We start from the raw sequence: 19738 nt of genomic DNA, 5'->3' as shown, positions 1-19738 counted from the left end.
AATATTGTAATAATGGCAGAAATCTCGTACAATGGACTCTTAGCTGTCAAGACTGCATAAAAAATATCTGTGGTAGTGGTTGAAGACTTGGCAACTCCAGGATAAATTTTAAATATTGTCTTTTAAATTATGTAAGCCATCTTGGGTCCTTTTAAGGCAAAAGGTTGGTTAAAAATATTTTAAATAAATAATAAAACCTAGCTCTTTCATGAAGTCCACTTGATTTGTTCCTTAAAAGTTACCAGGCATGACTAACATTAGGAAAAAGCTATGAAGTCCAAATTAACTACACTAACTACTGGTAGGATGTTGATTAATGCTATGAATGAGATCAAATAAAACCAATAGAATGGCTGAAATCCTGTTGCTTAAAGTAGCAAGTTGACTCAAGTAGGCCCACTGAATCAATGGGAATTTGGTCAGCCGTCTCTTTCATAAGAACCACTGCTTTAAATGGGCTCACCCTAGTTGCAAGAGACTGCCCTAAAACAAGTCACAACTAAAGTAAGCCAATTTGAATCAATATATAGAAAAACATCTACTTCTGCTTCATTGACTATGCAAAAGCCTTTGACTGTGTGGACCCCAGCAAACTATGGCAAGTCCTAAAAGAAATGGGCGTGGCTGACCACCTTATCCATCTCCTGAGAAACCTATATGTGGGACAGGAAGCAACAGTTAGAACTGGATATGGAACAACGGATTGGTTCAAAATTGGGAAAGGAGTACGACAAGGCTGTATATTGTCACCCTGCTTATTTAACTCATATGCAGAATACATCATGCGGAAGGCTGGACTGGAGGAATCCCAAGATGGAATTAAGATTGCAGGAAGAAATATCAACAACCTCCGATATGCAGATGATACCACTCTGATGGCGGAAAGTGAGGAGGAACTAAAGAACCTTGTAATGAGGGTGAAAGACGAGAGTGCAAAAAACGGTCTGAAACTCAACATCAAAAAAACTAAGATCATGGCCACTGGTCCCATCACCTCCTGGGAAATAGAAGGGGAAGATATGGAGGCAGTGACAGATTTTACTTTCTTGGGCTCCATGATCACTGCAGATGGAGACAGCAGCCCCGAAATTAAAAGACGCCTGCTTCTTGGGAGGAAAGCAATGACAAACCTTGGCAGCATCTTAAAAAGCAGAGACATCACCTTGCCAACAAAAGTCCGAATTGTCAAAGCTATGGTTTTTCCTGTAGTGTTGTATGGAAGTGAGAGCTGGACCATAAAGAAAGCTGACCGCTGAAGAATTGATGCCTTTGAATTGTGGTGCTGGAGGAGACTCTTGAGAGTTCCCTGGACTGCAAAGAGAACAAACCTATCAATTCTAAAGGAAATCAACCCCGAGTGCTCATTGGAAGGACAGATCCTGAAGCTGAGGCTCCAGTACTTTGGCCATCTCATGAGAAGAGAAGACTCCTTGGAAAAGACTTTGATGTTGGGAAAGTGTGAAGGCAAGAGGAGAAGGGGACGACCGAGGATGAGATGGTTGGACAGTGTCATCGAAGCAACCAACATGAATTTGACACAACTCCGGGAGGCGATGGAAGATAGGAGGGCCTGGCGTGCTCTGGTCCATGGGGTCACGAAGAGTAGGACACGACTAAACGACTGAACAAACAAGCTAATGGAAAAGTTGACTCACCAAATGCCCACTGATTCTTTGGGCCTACTCTAGTGAGACTTACTCAGCTGAGCAATAGGATTTCAGCCAGTTCACTGGAAACACAGAAGCACATCATTATCTTCTGTGTTTAATTCCAGACTATTTTTTCTGAATTATTAGTGGAAGAATGGTTACTATTTGCATACTACTGTACATTGAAACAATACTGTACAGCCATGATCATACAGTAGACAAATGTAATGTCTTCTGCTTTCTGGAGCATATACACATGGGTCTTTGTCTGTCCACATATGTGTATGTGTTTGTGTTATATATTCTGCTATAGAATGTGATTGTGCAGCAGCACTAAAGTTGCTGTGCACTGTTCATCAGATTATGCTATTTGTAAAGAGATCTGCCTTTCCACTTTGTTGTCTTTACATGTTACCTTGCATTTGTTTGCAGTACTATGAATGTTAGAAAATACACATACCAAATGCGACAACTGCCAATAAGAAAAAAACAACAAACGATAATTTTAAAAATACAAGACAATTTCAGACAAAGCATTGTATGCTTGTTGTGGACCACATTAGAGCAAGATAAACTGTCCTTTCACAAAACATAACATGTGCTTCAACAAGATGAGGAACAGCCCATATTTATTTATTCATTCTGCCCCATTAGTGTAAGCACTATATTGGCAGGTTTACAAAAGATTAAAACTTATAGTACAGGACCTCACAATTAGAGATGGGCATGAATCTGTATACTGTACTGTAACACCAAAGTCCTGGAATGCCAAAATATTGTAGCTGTAGGACCCACAAATTCCACCTCCATATTGACATATTACAAGTTTACAACTAAACATGTTCAACTGTTAGGATTGTTATGGTACCGTGACCTTGCTTTGCTGGAAAGCTGACTAATTGTTTTGCAATGACTATAGTATATTATTGTTCAAGCCTTTATTTTTGAACTACAGTACTTCATTTTCAGCACTACTTTTTCTACACCCCCCCTTAATTATTTTAACACTCTATACACACAACATTTCACAGTCTTTTAGTCTGATGTCTCAGCTTTGATCGTTCCTTCTTGGGTATCCCCGCCAAGACTCATAACAGAATCCAGCAGCTAGAATCTAGTCTCCATTATTCTCAGCTTCCCTGACACAATCAAACCCTCTCATCACATTAAGGTGGGGATCTAGGCTTGAGAAATAATGATTTTCCCAAAATAAGAAAGTGCTCCAATGTCTTATTGGTGACCATAGAATTTTGGAAGGGCTGACAGATGACAGAATACAGTAGTTGAGTGAATAGCACCCTCTGCTGGTTAACCCTTCTAATGGTCAGCTATCAGGCAAAGAGAATCAGCTTTTTGGGTTGTAAAGCATTTCATAGAATCGAATAGAATCATAGGGTTGTAGGGTTGGAAGGGACCTTGGAGGTCCTCTAGTCCAGCCCCCTGCCCAGAGTAGGAAACCTCATACCATCCCGGACCTCATAACCATCCCGGGCAGATGGCTGTCCAATATTTTCTTGAAAACCTCCAGCGATGGGGCACCCACCACATTGGGAGGCAAGGCGTTCCACTGCTTAATGGCTCTCGTCGTCAGGAATTTCCTCCTTATTTCCAGGTTGGATCTCCCTCTGACACGTTTCCACTCATTATGCTTCCTTTGAACCAGAAGATTGACAATACTCACACATATTGCAATGTCTCCTGTGCTTTAGTTTTTCAGTACTGTACTTTGTCTCCTGGTAAAAACAAAGGTCACATATTAAAACAACCTAAAAGCTGTTCACTAAAATTTAAAACTGTGACTCATTTTTAAGATTCTGCTAATGTAGACATGCTACACTATGAAAAAACAAAGACAGTAATGATTCGCTCTATAGATCTGACTTGCAGTGGTACGAAAAACTGAAGCTAAAAAAAGGAAATCTGGAATTAATATTGAATTTTAAGACTACAGTACATTTTCAGATAAAATATTTAGTCCTGATGTTTCTTTTCTTTTCCGCTGCACTTGGTTTTTATTTTTGTAAAGTTTTTATTATTTACGCTGTTGTATGTATGTATACTTTTATTACTTGATGTTAGCCGCCTAGAGTGGTCCTGAGTTGGCTAGATAGGCGGGATATAAATAAAATAAAATAAAATAAAATAAAATAAAATAAATAAAATAAATAAATAAATAAATAAATAAATAAATAAATAAATAAATACTAAAAAAAAACTTCTCACACTCCCTCCACTGAGTTCTTGTGATCCAAAAATGCAGCTGTCCAATGCACTGCACGCTCAAAAAGGAAAGCAGCAGAGCAGAGATGGCTAAACTATGATAAAGGATGGGAACAATGGAAAGAACGAGGAAGAAAACCTACATCCCTCGGTATTCCCAGGTAGTCTTCCATCTGGGTGTAAATCAGTTTGAGCAGCTGAGATCTGACAAAATCCAACATGCTTAGGGTAGTATGTTGTTTAGTCGTTAAGTCTTGTCTGACTCTTCGTGACCCCATGGACCAGAGCACGCCAGGCCCTCCTGTCTTCCACTGTCTCCCAGAGTTTGGTCAAAAATTCATGTTGGGAGCTTCGATGACACTGTCCAGCCATCTCATCCTCTGTCGTCCTCTTCTCCTCTTGCCTTCACATTTTCCCAACATCGGGGTCTTTTCCAGGGAGTCTTCTCTTCTCATGAGATGGCCAAAGTACTGGAGCCTAAGCTTCAGGATCTGTCCTTCCAGGGAGCACTCTGGTTTGATTTCCTTTAGAATGGATAGGTTTGTTCTCCTTGCAGTCCAGGGGACTCTCAAGAGCCTCTTCCAGCACCATAATTCAATAGGGTAGTATAGGCATAGACCGAAAAGACACCTGGTGTCAGCCTCTGAATCAAATTCACAGTACAGTACCAGAAAGGCAGTGACTACCTATGTGCTCCTACATGCCATGCCTTGGTAGAAGTGTCTCTTGCTCCTTCTTCATCCAATTGAGCGTGTAACACTTTCCTTTAGAAACCATTTCCCACAAACACTGAAGCCTAATTCAGGCACAGCTTTCACCCAAAGACTACGAGTACACCCAGCACATATTATACTGTACTCCCTTTCACATGCTTCAAAGTGCCTGCAACAGGGTGCCTGAACCATTGTTCTAAGTAGCGTCACAGCAGTGGATGGAAAGGCTGGACCTTTGGGAATTTAGATTCCAGCACACACACAAAAAACACAACAACAATAACACCCCACCGCCTTCTGCTTACAATCTGTTGTATCCAATCTGTTGTATCCTCCCAAGGATCTACCTGGAGCCACCATTCCGAAGGCTGGAGGAAGAAGCCACAGCCTAAGCCATCATCTGCCCCCATCATCTGTCAATGCCAAAGCCTCTTGGAGCTCAGACTGGAGGGATCCGTAACCTCCCATCGCTCTCATAAGAGTCCACACCCTCCTCTCAGCATCAAGCCATATTCTGCAATATTCTGTCTCCCAGTCAATTTCCTCTCAAACAGTGAAGGTTCATGCAGGCAGAGCTGCTAGTCTGAGAGCTCAGACACACCCTCGCCGTAGTGTGGGTGCCCAACACCCAGGACAAGGCAAATATTGCTGGGTGGGGGTCACCGCAATGTGGGGATCGGGTGTGGGATGCTGGGCTGGAGAAGCCCCTGAGATGGTGCCATGAAGCAACCTTTGGGGCTGCTTGAAGTCCACACTGGTGGTGGCGGCGCCTGTTCGGACTCTGACCACTGGCGGGGGAAGAGGAGCACAAGGGGTGGCTGTGGGAGCACGCCGGTGTGTGTGTGTGTGTCTCACATGCCCCTAAGACTGTGGTGCCCAGGTTGGCCACCCCTGTAAACACGCAGGGGAGGAGGAGAGTGTGGTCGCTTGGGTGGAATGAATGAACCACAGGCTCATAGGTAAAGGTTCCCCTTGACATTTAGTCCAGTCGTGTCCGATTCTAGGGGGCGGTGCTCATAGAGCCATAGAGCCAGCGTTTGTCCGAAGACAATCTTCCGTGGTCACATGGCCAGTGCGACTTAGACACGGAACGCTGTCACCTTCCCACCGAGGTGGTCCCTATTTATCTACTTGCATTTTGCATGCTTTCAAACCACTAGGTTGGCGGGAGCTGGGACAAGCGACGGGAGCTCACTCCGTCGTGTGGATTCGATCTTACGACGGCTGGTCTTCCAACCTTGCAGCACAGAGGCTTCTGCGTAGGCAGGCTCCTGAACATGGTGAAAGCTGTGCGGACATAAAAGTTAACATGGGCCCTCAGCATGTGCATTACTATAATCATGGTTTTCTAGAAGTAATGCATAGAGGCGAGAATGTTTTCCCCCCACACTGGCTACTGATTATTATTTAGGGATTTCCAGGGCAGTATTGTAGATAAGAGTGATGGACATGGACTCTGGAGAGCAGGGTACGATTTTCTGCTCGGCCATGGGAACTCACTGGAATTGATCTGATAAAACCAGTCCTTAAGATATCTTAAGGTAACCTGTCCTCCAGATACACCTTGAAAGCCTTATTTGGGTGGCTATAAGTCTGTTCCGACTTGATGGCACAGAAATAGACGCATATTAAAAAGAAAAGTTTGAATCAGTTGGAATATAGATTTATGGCGGGGGGGTCAAGAACATAAGAGCCCTGCTGGATCAGGCCGAGGGCCCCTCAGTCCAGCTCCCTGGATCTCACTGTGGCCCCACCAGAAGCCTCTGGGAGCCCACGAGAGACCCTGTCTCCTGATCCCCCTCCCCTGCATCTGGCCTTTGGAGGTCCCTTCCTTCTAAGCCAGGAGATTATATACATCCCCAGCATGGCTTGTTACCTGCGATGGACTTTTCCTCCAAGATAGAATCTGTCCAATCCACTTTTCAAGGCATCTAAGCTAGATGCCATCCCCACATCCTGTGTCAAGGAGTTCCACAGGATGTGGGGAATGGCATTTCCTAACTTAAAAGGTCAGCCAAAAAGTACTAAAGCAATTGAAAAAAAGAGAGCATAAAACAAAATGCAGAAATCTAGATTGCTGTTATCAAGGAAGGAGAAGCAAAAAAGGGGGGGGCAGGTGGTTATAAGCTGAGCATTCAAGGTGAAATTGAATTGTATTTTAATCATTTTATCTTTTATTGTATTTTAATTGAATTTTAATTGTTGTAAGCTGCCCAGAGACCTTTGGGTAGAGTGGGCGGCATAAAAGGTAAATAAATAAATAAATAAATAAATAAATAAATAAATAAATAAATAAAATGAAGGGGAAACCAATGGTCAAGGAAGAACCTCAGTAACAGTAATGGAGGCAACAGGACATACTATGATGCCGTCCAAGCAGGCAGCTCCGTTAGTCTGCTTCAGCATGTTAAATAAAGCTAAAAAGCAAAATATTGACATTTTTTCATCCCCGTCCCCCTCAGGTATTATCTAAAACTCTGTGACTAAATGTTTCCACTCCTTGCTGGCAATCCACGAAATCCCACGTCGAAACCAACCCTTTCCCACGAGGCTGAAGTTAGCTTCTTATTCGGCCAGCTTCTTATTCACTTCTTATTCAAACTCCAGCTACCTATTCAGTCCTCCTTGGTTTTAGGGACCTGCAGGCAGCAAATGAGGCAGTAGACCTTGTGGGCTCCCTGAAATATCTGTATAAAGATGTTTCCTAGTCTTCGCCCATGGCAGCGGCGGTTGTGCCAGATCCTCAGCTACCCGCCCACCATTTTTTTTTTTTTTACTCTGGACCGGGTGGGTGAGTGAACACAATGGTGTGGTGTTCAGGGAAAGAACGAAAAAATTTCTCTTAGCTCTCCCCTTTTAAAAATGGACCTATTATTACATTACACCTTATTTCACAAGGTGAGAGATCACGCCAGGTGGGCAAGGATCTCTTTCAGCCTCGTCCCTTTCCCTAAATCCTCCAGAGTTTCTGTTTCGAATTCTGTTTAATTTCAGTTATATAAGCAGAGGGCGGGAAGAAAAGGGAGGGGAAAAAAAACCCAAACCCCTCATTTGCTGCCTTCACGCATGCTCAGTTTCCCACTTTCCCCCCTCCTCCCTCCCCAACGGGATGGGGCGGAGCCTAGAGAGTGCCTAACTCCGCGCGCGCTCCCCGTGGCTAAAGTCCCGGGAATTTCCCAGCGGGGAGCCCTCCAAGTGAGATCGCCTTGCAGAGGGGTGCGCGTGCGCGCGCAGGTAAGCGTATTTGTGCAAACGGCGCGGACCCCAACTTCTTTGCAGACTTTTGGACACTTCTGTTTGCGGCCTGGGTTGCAAAAATAAAATAAAATTAAAAAAAAAATCTTTGCCAGACCCATTTTCTCGCAGAGCTAAGTCGCAAACCGAAGAATGGTTTTACGTTGCTTGCTTGCTTTTTTTTTTTTTTTTGGGTACGGTGAATGATCCGGAGCGGAAGGTTTATCTGCGGCAAAGTCGCTGTGCTATTCACCTGGCGCAAGTTCGCATTTTTAATTTTGTGCCCATTTCTGATCATCCCATTTTATATTCCTTTATTTGTAGGAAGTTATGGTAGAGTTGGAAACAGTGCGACCCCACAATACGCCAGGGTAAAGTTCGATTTGAGTTTTGCAATGTTTCGTAGATGTAGAGTCCCGGGTTAGGAAATGGGGTTAGGGACCTCTTTCCAGTGAGGAATGTTATGTACTCTGTGTATTTATTTTCTTAAAATTAAACAAAAAAGATTGGGAACACATAGTCGAAGTTTATAAAATTGCATAATTTTAATATTAATTGGTCGAGGTTTCCAGAGAGGGAAGGATCTTGGCGTGTTTCACCAGCCGCAAAAACGAAGCTGGAAGTATTTTGCTATCTGTAAGAGTGTGAGTCTTTGTGGATTAGAGTCCCCCTTCGTTGTGTTTGGGGAAAGTGGGGCTATAATCTGCAGAAGAAATAAATTGTGTTGCTCCACAGCCTGTCAGATTTCGATTTGATTTTTGTGCTTGGCAGTAGATGCAGGACAGATGAAAAGCATTTGCTAACACAGCTGAGAATTCATTGCCAAAAGATGGGGTGAAACCCATTACCTTGGCTAGCCTTAAAAACAACAAAAGTTAGAGTAGCTTTAACTTAAAAGAAGTTAAGAGTTTGGGATTGGTTAGTCACTTCTGAGTTTTCAAATCCTGGACCATACATAGTAATTGACTTGATGACAAAGTGCTGTTTTTTTTAAATTTGGAGAATAGGTGTGATAGATAAATGGACCCTCCATGAACAAGAGCAGTATTCTTTTCCCCAGGAAGGCAAAAGTAAGGAAAGGCTGGTGCCTTTTGTGCCAAGATTATGGGGGCTTCCCTTGAAATGGGGACTAATCTGCCAAAACTCTTAATTTATTTTGCCTTCTAAAAATCACTCACATCCTTACCTTCTCCTGTTCCTTTTGGTAACATTTATTTTAGTTTTGCAGAATGTTTGTAATCAAGCCTTAAAAAACGGCAAACGGTAATACTGTATAAGGCTGCTCATTAGGAACTGCTTGCAGAGTGATGTGTCCTGGCATGTCTCCTCAGCAATGTTATTAGTCATTCTGATGAGCCAGGCTTTGAGAACAGTTTCGATTCCCCCCTCGCTTGTTTTAGCACATCCAAGGCCAGTAGAGGAAGGCTGTTCTCACCGGAATCCCTAGTATCTAATTAATTAATTAATTTTTGGCCAAGTTTCCTCAAATCTTAAGGACACTTATTGGGAAGAGGGAGGCAATACTAGCAAATAAATGAATTTGGCCAGAATCCTATCCACTAGGCCTCCCTGCCCTGGCTGGGCATTGTGGAGTTCTTAAAAATGTCTAACACCCCCTAGGTGAGAATTTTAAGAGCCAAACTGGATCCATCTTAGAGGTGCCTGGAATGCTGATGGCTGTGGATGATTGATGCTAGCTAGCTCAGAATGCTGATGGTTCTCAGGAGAAAGCTATCTGGGTTATCAAAAGAGCTGGGGAGTGAACCCAAGGTCACTTTGAACTATCTGAGATGATGGGAGCTGGAACTTGGTTCAGCTGCAAGCACTTGGAAACTTAATTAGCAAGTATTTCTTCTGCTTTGTGGGTCTGAGACATGAATATGGACAATAGCAAGGATGGGGCTGCAAATTCCAAAGTTTTTGTTATCATTTTAAGATGGGAAAAGGAAAAAATACTCTTCAGTCCATTGAACAGTACCATTTCCTGCATCACCAAAAATTCTGTTTTTTCACCTTCTTCACTAACATTTTGTTATGTCGTGTCAAGTCAGAACTGACTTATAGGGACCTTAATGTGGCTTTCAAGTTATCAGTTCCACACCCCCAGTGAGATTCCGTGGTAGGGATTCGAACCCAGGCCTCCTGAGCCATCACTCCATCCACTATGCCATGCTGAGAATCTTCAGTAACTGGGGATGATGCCAATAATTCCTGCCTTGGTGCTCAGTTCACTTCTGAGCACAACTAGAAGGCATGGCACTGAACAGGGGTGGGGAATTTTCGCTCCCAATATTTCCAACTATAATCTCTGCAATCCTTATTATTGGCGATGTTAGAAGTGACTTAATGAATTGTGGCTGAAATACATGAAAGCCAGAGATTCCCCCAACAATCTGGTAAATGTTGGGGGCAAGGAGATCTATCAGATGACTTCTGTATTTTCAGATGCTAGTGGCTGGTCCTTTCTGTAGTATGTTGATGTGGACACGTTTACATTGTTTGTACTAATACTGCCTAGCATTTTGAAAGCTTCCAGAGTTTAGAAGCCATCCAGGGATGGTAAAGATGTTTTCATAAATCTCTGGGCAGAATCCTGTTGTGGGTTTGCAGTAGGCATAATTATGATAGCATAAATTGTGGTGGTGAGTTGAAAATGGTGGAGACTTTTTCCTTTAAAAAAAATCTGCTAGAAGGGATATTAAGATGTGAATTACGTATCAATGCCAGCAGGGAAATCAAAACATACACATTTGTCAGTATAGAAGCTCTAAGTTCCGAACCTGTAGGATAGCTTTTATAGATGGTTCTAAAAAGCACCATAGAATAAGTAATTAAAACTAGTACTCCTTTCAAGTTTTCTTTCTCACATAGTTTTCTTTGAAGAGCCTTACCGGATGTTTCTCCAATTATAACATTTCCTTTTGCATCTGTCCTAATTAGTATGACAGATAGCGTATATCTGTGTCCTTAGCTTGTTTATTCAAAGGATAGGATGTCTGTGCTAATTGTTTTATGAGGCTTCTTTGTTGCTGCAAATGCCTGTGTGTTGTCACAGCTTTTTAAGGAATGGCTTTTTTCGCATAATACATTTAGCTAGCTATTGTCATTGTTGTAAGCTGCCTAGAGTGGTCCTATGTGATTCAGATAGGCGGGATATAAATTAAATAAATAAATAAATAATAAATAATATACTGTGCAGGTAAGAAAGTACCTTGGTGGTTTTAATATATTTATATACTGTAATTGTTAAATTCCAACACATGTAGTGACATCTCAGAAGTTATAACGAAGTGGAATCTTCTCACAATTGACAAGCTACTGCTCACATTCCTGGTCACGGGCAAATTGTGTGACTGGTACACAACCAGGAATGGGAGCAGCACCTTATCTAGGAGTAGTTTTCTGCCAAAGTTTACACAGTTATATCAGCATAAATCTGGAATGGAATTCTGACACTGAAATTTACTAGTAGAGATTATTTGTTACTACTTTTTAAAAATAAAAACAGATGTTCAGAAAACTTAATTCTGAACCAAATACCACTTGGTTCAGAATTAAAGATCTTGTGTCTTTTAAAGCTTGCATAGAATTAATTATGTACAGGAATGGGTGTTTCCATTTGTATGTGCATGTGCCCCCCCCAAACTTGACCAACCCTCAGTGAGCATCTGTGTCCTCTGCTCATCCCAGTCCCTTACAGAGCTGACTGAAGCTGTTTGAATTTTAAAAAGATCATATTCTTTCCTAGTTTCGGCCACCTTTGTATACTCATTGCTTTTAGTTTTAAATATTGTCTTTTAATGGTGTAAGCCATCTTGGGTCCTTTTTCCAGCAGAAAGGCAGGGTAAAAATATTTTAAATAAATAAAAAGAACAGTGGTGGCTTTATTCTCTTTTGTGTAGTTATACATTTTTTTCATCCTTCTTGGTTATTTTCCTGCCCTGGGGGAATGATTTGAAGGGAGAAAATAGGCTTCGGTGTAAATATATGTATACATTTATTAAATCTGTGTCAGGATGAAGCAAATCTCTCTGCATCTCTGTCCTAAACACTATAGCACGTATAGGATTTTGGGGGGATTTAATCCATGGGAATGGTTGATGGTGGTCGGATTCAAAAAGATCTCCTGTATGGAGAATGAGTGCAGGGAAATCGCCTCAGAGGGAGACCACAGCTGCGATACAAGGAGATCTGCAAGCAGGATCTGAAGGCCTTAGGAATGGACCTCCACAGATGGGAAACCTTGACATTTGAGCGTTCAGCCTGGAGGCAGGTGGTGCATCACAGCCTCTCCCAATTTGAGGAGACCCTTGTCCAGCAGGCCAAGGCAAAGAGGCAGACCCGAAACCAGCCAAATCAGGGAGCTGGACAGGGGACAGATTGTATTTGTCTTTAGTGTGGAAGGGATTGTTGTCACTCTTGAATTGGCCTTCTCAGCCACACTAGACGCTGTTCCAAGTCCTCTATTCAGAGCGCTAGGATAATCTCTCGAGACTGAAGGATGCCTAATCTAAAGCCGCAAAAGAGACTTTGACTAAGAAAAGAAGAATGGATATCATCTCTCCAGTTTGGGTGGAAAAAAAGCAGCCATTTTATTTCTGTATTAACTTTTGTGGATTTATGTCCACTTCCTCAGATGCCTAGGGCATGCCTGTCCGTCATATGGAGCTCCAGGGCAGGAGCCTATGGCAGGACAGGAGGGGCGGAGTCAAGGAGGACAGTTGGAGACTGAGGGGAGTTAGAGAGAAGTAGTTTTGGAAGTGTTAAGACAGAGATTGGAAAGCTGGTGTGTGTTAGACAAGAATAGATAAGAGATAAAAGTAATAGAAAATAGTCATAAAATAGTGTTACAGTGGTTAATGTGAATGAATACAAACAAGCAAACGTGTAATCCTATCCTAGTTTAATTACTGAACCATAAAAGAACATCTATGACTTTACTTCTGTGATTTACCCATCAAACAATAAATAAACCTGTTATATTTGGCAGCCTGGGTCTAAGAAACATATTTGGTACAGTGTGGATAAAGATCCACTGGTGGCAACGTGTAAAAGGAGAAAATAGGAGAAAATAGTACATCGTGTCCTAAGGTGGACCTGTGGTTGAGGGAAAACAAACAGGGGAAACTGGGGGAACGCGACAATGGCCTATATAATTTATCCATAGCCCCCTGACCAGCTGAAGATATGGATAAATAGTGAAAATGTCTTCTTAACACAGCAATGGCCGTGTCAAGTCACTCACTCCCTGCTATAAGGTGGGATAACAAAAATCGCCATTTTAGTTTGTCAGTGTAAGACTCCCAGCCAAGGCCAGGAAGCTTATGTAGGAGTGCTGTCACTCCGATCTCAATCTAAGGAGACCCAGACTTCTCCCCCACCTTCTCCGCCTAGAAGGAGGTGGACACCAAAGAATTGGAAGAATTAAGAAAAGGACAGGGTCAGAAACATCAAGGGGTAGACACCCGGGATTTGGTACAGGAAATGAAGAGGTTAAGCATGTCGGCATCTGCTGGTGGAGATTTGGCGGGAAGAGGGAGAGCTTCTATAGAGGCGGGGGGGGTAGGAGATATAAAGGCTAGGCGGGAAGACATCCCGGGCAGTTGGGAGATGATATGGATCCAGGATCCCTGGACAGGGAAGTGGGAGCAGGTTAAGGTACCCCACGAGGAGGCTGAAAGGTGTCGGCGACAAGGCTTAAAACCTCGCCCTTCTTATTGGGGAGAAACCGAGGTGAAGGAGTGGCGTTGGCGTCTAAGAGAGGAGCGAGAAGCGGTGGCGAGAGAACTTGAGACCAAAAAAGCATGGCATCTTGCCGAGCTCCAGAAGATGGGGGTCTACCCGGTCCGTGGCTGGCCAGTCCGGGAGAGGGTTCCCCATTCTGTGGGTGGAGCGGAGATGAAGAGACCCTACCGCTTCTAGGTACCGAAAGAGAAGAAAGTGAGGCCCTGGTCTCAGAGAAGATATTATGTGGATCATGGAACTTTGACGAAATGAACCCTTTTATTACTAACGTTTGGACACCCTTGCAGTCGAAGTTTAGACGGCAAGAGACTTTGAACCCAGTTCAGAAAGAGGTTGATGTTAATGTTGGACTGTTAATAAATGAGGACAATGTTGAAGAGTTAAACCCGTCTCAATCTTTATTGGGTGTGACAGAAGCCCCTCATATCGAACCCTCACAGTCAGTTTAGAGAAGAATGAAGAAACTTGGGCTCTCCAGATTTATTTTTTTTAACATGTCAGCCTTCAGACCCCATGACCCAGTGGTCCCCAAAATGGGGCCTCCAGATGTTCTTGGACTTCAGTTCCCAGAAATCCTGGCCAGCAGTGGTGGTGATAAAGGCTTCTGGGAGTTGTAGTCCAAGAACATCTGGAGGCCTAAGGTTGGGGAATACTGCCAGTGTGACCAACATAGCTAGCAGTGAGGAATGATGGGTGTTGGGTCTTCAACACTGGGAGGCCAAAGTTTTCCTACCTCTCGTTTAAAGTGATTTTATTGGTTTTTGTTGTGTGTTTGCTAAAGGAGCCAGCCAGGGCAGGACGGGGTTATGTTTTGAGATGATTTTTGTGGAGGTCAGGGGTTTTATTAAGAGTATTTTTGTTTGTTACAGGAGAAAAGAAAACACTTGAATGGAACTGAAGTAAAGGTTTGTGGCCCAAGACAGAATTTGCAGAGATCTTTCTTGTAAACAGTAAGTTGATTTGATTGGCCAATATGCTCCCCCTTTTTCTTCCGCACACCCCCATTCATCCTTTTGCCATGTTGGCCTCTCTTCCCTCCCTAGTCCTAGTACAAAAGTTCAGCATCCCTTTGTTTTCTTGCCCCTTCAGGGGGTGCTTTGAGTTCCCTAGAGTACTGATTACCTAATGAAGGGACAGCTTTTCTCTCTTTTGTTACCAGGGTTTTAGGTGGTGCCTGATTGTCTGCTGGAGGCAGGATTTGGAAAGCCTGCCATCTCAGGGAAGAATAGCTCCAGAAGGGTCTCATCCTGGTCGTTACAGCCTCACATCATGAGCACCTGCCCTAGTTTTGTTTTAAATGATGGGACCATTAAGATGCAGGCTTTGGGTTGATGAGCTTAAATTCCAAAAGCTGAAAGACATGCAAGATTAACAGAAGAATCCTATGTTTTAAGAGTAACAACTAGGCTGTAATAGGAATCTTATGGGGACTCCTCATGAAAGCATTGGCTGTAACAAATATAAAAATTCTCAGAAGGGTCTTCTTGGCAATGGGGAACATAAGGATCCTGCAGTGGAATTCCCCAGGTTTGGCTTAACCATCTCCCACTTATAGTTACTGAGCCACATTTGGGGGGGGGGATTTCCATTTAAACAAGTTAGTGGATTCTCCTTTGCACACAATGTGGAGAATAGAGCATTATTGTAGATAACCTGGAGGATACAAACAGCAGTCTAGCCAGCATAGAAGAGAAAAATAGAGACGATCTAAACTGTTTCTCCTTAGCTATCAGGAAAAAAAGACCATTTAAAATTTCCAGAGTTCTAAATTTTATTTACTAAATAAGTATGTGTATTTGTTGGAGGGTGTAACAAAAGGTAAGGAGGAGGTGGGGAGCAGAGCTGCTCCAAATCTTCTTCATCCCCAGGTGAACCTTATTGTCATGCATTAGAGTTGTTGATCTCCTGGAGTCAGAGGTTGTAGCCTTGGGACCTATTATGTACTCTAGATCAGTGGTCCCCAACCTTGGGCCTCCAGATGTTCTTGGACTACAACTCCCAAAAACCTTCGCCACCACCTCTGCTGGCCAGGATTTCTGGGAGTTGAAGTCCAAGAACATCTGGAAGCCCAAGGTTGGGGAACACTGCTCTAGAAGGCATCTTCCCAAAGAACTAGGACTCTCAGGAAGCAGAGTGGCAGATTTTTTTTCTTCTCCCCCCCCCCCTTAAAATTAACAGTAAGTAAAAGCCTGAGTATCCAGTAAAACCTTAATGGTAGGCTCTTCTCTGGAGGAGCAAAATCTAGGGTGTGTGTGTCTATGTTCTAGAACCCTAGAATTCTGTCTGGGAAATGTTTGGAGACAAAAGAAAACCACAAGGACTTTCCTAACACATTTTAGTAGGGCAGTGGAACCGATGACCTTGAGAGGTAGTGGGTGATCCCACACTGGAGGCTATTCAAGGGAAATTTAGACCAGTGGTTCTTAACCTTTGTTACTCAGGTGTTTTTGAACTGCAACTCCCAGAAACTCCAGCCAGCAGAGCTGATGGTGAAGGCTTCTGGGAGTTGCAGTCCAAAAACATCTGAGTAACAAAGGTTAAGAACCAGTGAGTTAGACTACCCCTTGGCAGATCTCCTTTGATTTGGATTCCTGCCTTGAACGGGGTGGTGGTGGTTGGACTCAGTGGCCTTAGAGGCCCCTTCCAACTTCATGCTTATATAAACACATCAGGCTGTGATACTAGGCACAAAAAACAATTGGGTTTCTTTTTAAACTCTTGGTATCTTCTCCCTCCTTCCTGTGTCCACAGAACGAGAGTACCTTAAACCTAAACTATGGGCAGGCCTAGAAAATATTCTGACAATGTTGCGTCGCCTCGGCCTGCTGCCACAGCTCCGAAAGCAGCCTCCGTGGTTGCCCAGTCTTCGGTTTCCTCCAGAACCGCCCCTGCAAAGACCAGAGCGCCAAGTGCCCCAGCTTCTAAGAGTGAAAACAGCAGACGAGGGGAAGGAGAAAAGCCGGCCTATGTCCCAAGTCCCAGAGCATCAGCACAAAGCTCTCAGACGAGGTCTGCCGCAGGGCATGGTGGTAAGCAAGGAGACACAAGCCGCGGAGCAAAAGCCAAGACCTCTGCAGCTGCTGGAGACTTCAAATCCCCTGCTTCCGGTCCTAAAGCCACCACAGGGACCTCTGAGAGTCCGCGGCAGTCTGCGGCCAAGCCCCAAAGCAAAGGCACCCATTTTGTTTCGCCCATCTCCACGGAAAAGGTGGCCGAAATCGAGAGGGAGACGCGGGGTCAGCGGGCTAACCCCGAGTGGTACAAATGGCGAGAAAACCGCATTACGGCATCTGTGGCTCCCAAAATCGCCAACAGCAAGTTTGCGAACGGCCGGAGCTCCGAAGTGCCTCGGTCGTACCTGAAGGCCGTGGTGGAGTCTGGCTCCTCTGTGCAGACGCCGGCCATGTCTTGGGGGGTCAGGAATGAGAAGAAAGCGATCCGGGCCTACGAAGCGCTCAAGTCCAGCAAGGGGGAGAAGCCGGTGAAGGTTGACGATTGTGGGCTCTTCATTGATAAAAAGAAAGCCTGGCTAGCTGCGAGCCCTGACGGGGTTGTCCGAGAAGCCGGTACGGGCAAGGACCTGGGGCTGTTGGAGGTCAAGTGTCCCTATAAGCACAGAGAGAAGACGGTGACAGAAGCTTGCAAGGACAAGACGTTCTGCTTGGAGAAGACGGGGGATTCCTACGCCTTGAAGAAAACACACCCCTATTATGTCCAGGTTCAGTGCCAGATGGGAGTCAGCGGCCATAAAAAAGCCGACTTAGTGGTTTTCACCAATAAAGAAACAGCCATTGCTCCGGTAGATTTTGATCCAGCTTTCTGGGAGAAAACTGTTCCCAAACTGGAGAAGTTTTACACCGATGCTGTTGTCCCTCATCTGGAGGAGAAAGAAAGTGCTGCCGCCTGGGCTAGAGAAGAATAAAACAAGCTGTGAAAAGTTACTTTTTTTTTTTTGATTTGGGATCCCAGAATCCTCCAAACCATGGCTTAGGTGGATCAAAGTTGCCAGGACTTAAAATCCAAGTTCTGAGAAATCCTTATGCCGTGCCTTCTGTCTGAAGTGTATTCTTGTTTCTTACCCGTTTATTGCCAACAAGCACAAAATGACTGATTGCCCTTAACATGCCTTTGCAAAATATTCATTGAGCTAACCCAGCATTGCCTGCCGTCAGCTTGGCAGCCACTTGTACAAAAGAGTATCGGAGCTCCAGCAGCCGAGTTTGTCCTTGTCCATCTTGAATGAGGCAGAGTGAACACTTGTGCTTCTTCCAGAAGAGATGGTTAAGTTGTGTAAACGGCTTTCCACTGCTTCTTCTATGAGAGATGGTTCAAAGATGATGTCCCTCTAAGAAGCAAAGTGGTCTGCTAAACATGATAGTAGGTGGGCACTAGGGGTGGGAAGAGCAAAAAGATAAAATGGATAGTCATTTGCTCACCCCAGATAACTGGCAATTGCATCAGTTCCTTAATAGTTCCAGTTTAATTCCTGCCTGTCTGGGACATGTTCATCAAAGTTTTGTGTTCTATCTTTTAGCAATTCATGCACACTGTAACGTTCTTGTGACTTAACCTTTTTGGACCTGTGATAGTATTAGTACAGAAGACTGTCTTGGCTTTTGAAACAACTTGTGCTTGGAAAGTCTAAATATCAGTTTAGTTTATCTTGAGAAAATGTTCTTTTAAGAATGTCAGTTTTGTTTAGACCTAGAGTTTCTTCTGGTTTACCTTTGGTGATAGGACACCCAGTTTAAAAAAAAAGTTTGCAGAACATGATTGCTTGCTAAAACTTGCCTATAATCTGTTGTCCAAAATGAAGCATCATGTCCAAATAAAAATATTTACTGTGCACAATGTTGTCTTTTGATATGTTGGGATAAGTGCCGTTGAAGCAGAAAGAACAAAGTTGGGATTAGTTATTGTATATTCAGGACTTGGGTATTCTCCAGAGTTGCATCTTCTGCCTTCTGATCACCAGCTGAGCTAAGGGAATGTGATTCTTCTGACTCTTAAGCAGAATAACACATTCCTACCATCAAACAGAAGTATTATGGCACCTTAAAGATTAATTAGATGTAGGTCAAAGTAATTTTTTGTGGATTACAACAGCAGCTATAAGGGGGTTTACCTTGGTGCTTATTCTGAGCCACAACTGGCTGGAGATCCAAAGGTCGAAAGTTCAATTTGAGTAGAGCCAGCTTGGGTGGCCTTGGGCAAGCTGCACAGCCCCAGGGTATCCTCAGAAGAAGGGAATGATAAACCACTTCTGAGTATTCTCTACCTGGAAAACCCTGAAAGGGGTCACCATTTACCATTCAAAGATTTATTTTAGATATATGTAGTACAGTGGTGCCTCACTTGACGATAATCCGTTCCAGGAAAATTGTCGTTAAGCAAAAACATTGTAAAATGAAATTAAAAGCCCCATTGAAACCCGTTCAATGCATTCCAAGGGGGTAAAAACTCACTGTCCAGTGAAGATCCTCCATACGGTGGCCATTTTAGCTGCCTGTATAGCGAGGAATCCGTCCCTAAGCACAGCGGGGAACCATTTTAAGCACCTGGCGGCCATTTTGAAACAGCCATTCAGTTGTTAAAAAAACCATTGTTTTGCAAAGAATCGGTTCCCAAAGCAGGGAACTGATCATCGCAAAGCGAAAAAACCCTATTTAGCCCATTGTTTTGAGATCGCAATAGGGTTGCCATAAATTGCACTTAAGAATTGTTGCAGGAATTATTTACCAAACATGTGAAACCCTTGGCAAAACCTTTCTACACCCAACTCTTTTTTGTTAATTTGCCGGCTTAGCACTAACACTTTGTTTTTTAAGGTAAAGTACTAATGCTGGTTTTCTATTGAAATTGGTCACAGGTGCTCATCTTGGAAATGCATCCAACTCTATTCCTGATTGCTAAGTTTGGATTCCATCACTCCTTAATTTTTTACTGTACAGTCTTAAATGTATGATAACAAAGCATTATATAATATAATCAGTAAGTCTTACTGATTGGCAGAACCTAGGGAACAGACAGGAATTCTAAGTGGCCAATGTTCACATAACACAAAGTCAGGAAACTGGCTTTTAATTGATAAGCAGGATGTTAATTACAACTGCCAATTTAGTTCTTTTATTAAGAGACTTCCTGGATTTTTGAACACAAGTACTCTCCCTTCTCTTT

General features: G+C 43.4%; 1 protein-coding gene and 1 long non-coding RNA gene across 2 annotated transcripts; one reads left to right on the top strand and one right to left on the bottom strand.

Annotated features, from left to right (window-relative positions):
- Window positions 1-2261: 2261 nt before the first annotated feature.
- LOC140706080 (uncharacterized) lies at window positions 2262-4189 on the bottom strand. Its single transcript, XR_012085816.2, has 2 exons — window positions 4013-4189; window positions 2262-3382 (listed from the first exon to the last, which is right to left on the bottom strand). It is a non-coding gene; the product is annotated as an uncharacterized LOC140706080 (long non-coding RNA).
- A 3473-nt stretch (window positions 4190-7662) lies between these two features.
- LOC110091595 (uncharacterized) lies at window positions 7663-18412 on the top strand. Its single transcript, XM_020815767.3, has 3 exons — window positions 7663-7816; window positions 14431-14511; window positions 16313-18412. The coding sequence occupies exon 3, from the start codon at window positions 16338-16340 to the stop codon at window positions 17481-17483; it is 1146 nt and encodes a 381-aa protein (XP_020671426.3). The 5' UTR covers window positions 7663-7816; window positions 14431-14511; window positions 16313-16337; the 3' UTR covers window positions 17484-18412.
- Window positions 18413-19738: the final 1326 nt, after the last annotated feature.

This window comes from Pogona vitticeps, chromosome 3 (genome assembly GCF_051106095.1).
Source record: "Pogona vitticeps strain Pit_001003342236 chromosome 3, PviZW2.1, whole genome shotgun sequence".
Lineage (NCBI taxonomy): Eukaryota > Metazoa > Chordata > Lepidosauria > Squamata > Agamidae > Pogona > Pogona vitticeps.
Note: the sequence above shows the minus strand (reverse complement) of the source record. Positions and strands in the feature narration are given on the sequence as shown.